Below are 5,079 nucleotides of genomic sequence, written 5' to 3'. Positions count from 1 at the left end.
CCTATTATCCCTTTTCCCACAAAAAACCGCAAACCCTAAACCTTCAAGTGACACTGTAGAATTCTTGGTACATGCTCTTTGGTTGTTAGCGAAATATTCCACGTCCTCTCATATTACCGCATGATCATCGCTAAGCATTAGCAAAATTTCAGTGTCCCCAGGATTTATGGCTAAACTCATCAGCAAAAGCTGCAGATGATTTAAATGACCAAGCACTATGTAAGGCAAGTTAGATAAACAAACTTCAATGAAAGTTTTCTAAAGCATCTGTTCCAAAAACACAAAGGAATCAGCCACAATCACACAAACTTGTCCAAAATCAGTTTTTTTTATTTTTCGAAGAGTGCATTATGCCATGAATTCATAGGGAATTGGCTCCAGCAGCTCTGGATCCTTGCCATTTGTTCTCACAAAGTGTGCTTCTCTTGGTGGAGCAGGCTGTAAACAGAAAAAAAGAAAACTCATGGCAACAAAACTCAAAAGCAACCTTACACAAAATTAATTTTGACAACTATTTAACACCTTATTACAGAAACATTACAGGAATTATATCATTCCTAGTATTTTTTAAATTTAAGTCAAAGAATAGCAGTAAGAAAGTGATCTGCTAGAATGAAAACAAACTACACTTCACCCTCTGCAACTTCCTAATCCAAATTAACATAAAGTGATGTACTTTGCAGTTTCAGAAGCAACAGTCATTATCTCTCCTCAAAAGTCTAGTTATTAACTCTTTTCTTAAGAAGGCTGCAACAGAAACTATTGCTGCGAAATTAAACTAAGCCAAAGATAACACTGACCCTAGAAATCAGGCAGAGCTTGTGCTGGAGACAATAACAGAACAGGAAGCATCTGTGCCCCCCTTGCTCACAGCCAGGGATACACTTTCTACCCAGGAACAGTGCAGTTCTGTTCAGGCACTAAACATATCAGACAGTTCAGATGCAGACACACTGATGCTGCCATTCTCCTCTTAAAAAACCCCAAGTAACCTCCTGCAGAAAGACTGCAAACACAAGCAAGGGTGGTGGTATCAGACGTCTGCAACACAATCTGCCAGAGACCTGGATTTTTCAGAATGCTCTAAGCAACTTCATTCATGTGGGGTAGGGTTTTTATAGTTATTTTTCAAAGACAGACAGAAAGAGCTGTTTAGAGCATAACACTGTTGTTTTCAAAGAAAACTATTTAATTAAACTGGTTTGGTTCTACCTGGGGCTTTTTTTGGTTAACTGAATCAACAATGTGTCAACTACAACAAAAATATTACCTGACGTTTCAGCTGAACCCAAATGCCTTTTTCTTTTGCTTCCTTTTTCTTCTTTTCATTCTCCTTCACACGCTGCAGAAAGCTATCTCTGCTCTTGGAATGTTTAATATGCTCAATACGCACGTTAATTCTCTTGGCAAGGATCTTGCCCCTGAGAAAGGAGATCAGTTTTTATTCTACTGCACTTGAAAAAGGCTACTTCAAAGCCAGTTCTACAGCCCCTTACATGAGTAACTCCATAAGCTAAATTAGAGATTATTTTTCTTTAAAGGCAATCACTCCAAGTACACTGCTGCAGATGCAAATCAGATATAACTTATATAACTGAAAGCTTATTCATATATAACAATGTGCTGACAATTTAAGTTCAAAATTGTGGAGAACACAATTTTAACCCTGTAGCACTCAAACAAAGAATTTTACTACCACTGTACTCCAGTCCAGCTCCTGGAAAAAAAAAACAACTTGTCCTTTTCTGACTAAACTACAAAAATCCAGCTGGATACAACTACAAATTAGTATTTAAAAAGGCCTTCAGTACCAATGTGAAAGTCAGCTGAAAATCCCTAGTAGGTAGAACAGGAGACTATTTCAGCTGGAAGGGATCTACAACAATCATCAGTTTCAACTGCCTGACCACTCCAGGACTGATCAAAAGTTAAAAGCATGTTATTAAGGGCATTGTCCAAATGCCTCAAACACCAATGAGCTTGGGGCAATGACCAGCTCTCTAGGAAGCCTGTTCCAGCGACTGACCACCCTCTTGGTAAAAAAATGCTTCCTAATGTCCAGTCTAAACCTCCTCCTGTGCAGCTCTGAACAATTCCCACGCATCCTGTCACTGGATACCAGGCAGAAGAGATCAGTGTAATGTCACACTTTAAGCGCTGCTCAGGAAAATAAAAACTGTTTCCTCAGACAGGATCCAAGTCAAATGAGCATCATTTGCTTGGGTTATAAAAAGGATATATGCTTTACCCACCTTGAATGACCAATTAAGACAATAACTGTCTAACTGGCAAAGTGAAAGGAGGGTGCAATGACAGATCAACTTTCCCGAAAACAAAGTTTCAATACATGGAATTTGATTACTTACTTAACCTGCTTGTTAACGATAATACCCACAGCGTGTTGAGTAACATTATATACCCTTCCAGTCTTGCCATGGTAACACTTGTGGGGCATACCTTTTTGAACAGTGCCCATACCCTGTTAAGAGGTAAAACAAGAATAATGTGTAAACTTTAAGTTGGGGGGAGAACCAAAATAACATCAAGAACTTTTCTCTCAAAAGCTATTTAAAATACACACTTCAAATTATTTACGATTGATTTTAAAATACTTCTATTTTATTCATTCATTAGAATTTATAACCATGCATTTTATATCTGAAGACTACCAAATTCCACTATGACAATTCTGGTTGCTTTCAGCGTCGGTGAAATGACTGATCACTTTGCTTTCAGCAAGCAATCACAGAAGACAATCATCATCAAGCTCCAGTGTGTCAAGATGTGTTAATTCTGTACAGTGCAGTTCTCCAAGAGTCAAATGACAAACAAGCAAATTATGTATCATCTTCTGTGTGACTGTTACAAAAACTCTGCACTTCAAATAAAACTAAACTACAGACTCATTTTGAAAGTACAGTTGGTTTTAAACAAGAAGTTCTTTAAAGTGATGTGAAATGCTGCTTTACTTTTTTCCCCTGTATTAATATCTATGATGTACCCTTACATTTATTTCTTGGTTTCTAGTTTTAATGTGGCTTCACAATCACCGTCCCTGTACACACTTACTTTAAATAAGTACTACAGTGATACGGAGACACAGACATAACTATCAACTGCACCATCATAAACTATGGCTCTTCAGAGCAGCAGATGCAAATCAGGCAGGACAGAACACCTACCAAATTGACAGCCAGGGTTCCTACAACAGTAGTGCTGGTAAGCATCGTACAGCAACCTGAATATTAGATCTTTCACTTTTTTCAGCCAAACATCCAGTAGCAAAGCATAGCCAAATACATATATATATAAAAAATACACATCTATACACACAAATAAAAAAATCCACCTAAACCAGCATGTGACACTGAAATGTCACTACTGGTCCAGTACCATTATAATTCCATTATTGCTTCAAAAGTGAGCACTGGGTACTTGCATTGACACACATGACCCAAGTAACAAAAAAAAAAAGAGTACCTCAAGAAACAGGAGACTGCAAAGGATTAGACTGCTTTTGTTTTTAATTACATAGCACTATAGAAAGTACCTTGATATCAACTATATCACCCTTCTTGTAGATGCGCATATAGGTAGCCAGAGGGACAACTCCTGTTAAGAGATACAAATTTTGATACTCATGAAGTTCACGATTTCACACATGCACACGCAAAATGGGGTGGGGGACACAAATCACGCATTTTATTAAGTTTTCTTAAAAATACCTCAAAATTAATCCATTTCAAAAACATAAAACTGAGAAATAATGCCATCTTTTTTTTCCCAGCTGTAATTACATCACACGCTCACAATTTAAAAAAATCCAACTAAGGAAAAATTAAAACTTTAATCTTGTTTCTAATGAAGAAGATGAAAAGGCATTACAACTATTTACTGCTTCATTGTGAACACAGCCATTATCACTGTTCATTGCTACAAGTCAACAAACTGTACATTTTAATTAACTTGAAATATTTTCTTCACTTCACCTTCAAACTAATTTTCAAGCACCGATATAATTAGCACTGTTACTACCGTGAAGCAATCAGAACACCAATACATAAGCTGTAAGAACCAAGAGTTTACTTGCACACTGTTCCACAGTTTTTAGGCCAAGTTGACAGCTATCCTTTGATACAAGCCACTGTCTTACAAATGCTACTTAGAAACTGTGGACAGTCAAAAGATCAGTAATTTAACACTGCTCTCACTACACAGTATACTCACCATGCTTGCGAAATGGCCTTGAGAACATATAACGTGTTCCCCTCCTCTTTTTTGTGTTCGTCATTTTGGCCGATTACTGTAAAAATGGAACGCATATTATTTAAAACTACAAATTCATTCACTAAAAATTTGACTGATGGCATTTTTAGACATTTCAGAGAAATCAAGTCTTTAAACCTATTCAGAATGAGATCATTTCCAAATTCTGGGGTCAATTCAAATAGTGTTATTAGTTTAGGCATTCACAGAAAATGGTATTTAGAGGATACCAGAGTAACTCAGATTAGAATGGATGCTAGCAAGTCACCTAGGCTCAGCCTCCTGCTTAAAGCAGGCTGCTCAGAGCTTTGTCTAGTCCGGTCTTGAAACCCTTCAAGTATGAAGGGAGAATACTGCACAGCCTCCCTTGGGAAGCCTGTTGGAGGCCTGGGTATTCTCATGATGGAAAACGTTTTCTTTATATCCACTCTATTTCTTTTCACTTAAACCAACCCCAGCCGTATCCTATCCTGCCACACGCCCCTGTCAAGTACCAGGATCCACCTTCTGGTAACAGCGATGTCAGGTGCCCCTCAACGACCCCTCTAACCCAGGCCGAGGAAGCCCAGTTCCCTCAGCCTCCCCTCTTCAGGCATCCCAAAGACAAGATCTCCACTATCGGATTTATCGGCCCCTATCACACCTGACACCACGTATACACACTCCGCAGACCGACAGGGCCGTCATGCACGTCAGCGAAGCCCGAGTCCCACCGCACTCGGCGGCGCTCACCTCTAGGGCCTACCCCGGGAAGCTGCGCCAGGTCGCTCCCCAGCTCCAACATCCGGCGGCGGCCGCGGGGCTGACTCGGCC

At 39.3% G+C, this 5,079-nt stretch overlaps 1 protein-coding gene across 2 annotated transcripts; it reads right to left on the bottom strand.

Annotated features, from left to right (window-relative positions):
* Positions 1 to 307: 307 nt before the first annotated feature.
* Positions 308 to 4,315, bottom strand: RPL21 (ribosomal protein L21). Of its 2 annotated transcripts, XR_728177.1 has the most exons (6): positions 4,228 to 4,315; positions 3,551 to 3,612; positions 2,367 to 2,479; positions 1,271 to 1,421; positions 872 to 995; positions 364 to 438 (listed from the first exon to the last, which is right to left on the bottom strand). XR_728177.1 is itself a non-coding variant. In XM_010190560.1 (5 exons), exons 1-5 carry the CDS (start codon positions 4,289 to 4,291, stop codon positions 349 to 351), a joined length of 480 nt encoding a protein of 159 aa, XP_010188862.1. In that variant the 5' UTR covers positions 4,292 to 4,315; the 3' UTR covers positions 308 to 348. The 2 variants fall into 2 exon arrangements, 1 of the variants encoding a protein (XP_010188862.1); XM_010190560.1 differs by lacking the exon at positions 872 to 995 and having other exon boundaries at positions 308 to 438.
* Between the last annotated feature and the right edge of the window lie 764 nt (positions 4,316 to 5,079).

Source organism: Mesitornis unicolor, unplaced genomic scaffold (assembly GCF_000695765.1).
Source record: "Mesitornis unicolor isolate BGI_N332 unplaced genomic scaffold, ASM69576v1 scaffold25090, whole genome shotgun sequence".
Classification (NCBI taxonomy): Eukaryota; Metazoa; Chordata; class Aves; order Mesitornithiformes; family Mesitornithidae; genus Mesitornis; species Mesitornis unicolor.
Note: the sequence above shows the minus strand (reverse complement) of the source record. Positions and strands in the feature narration are given on the sequence as shown.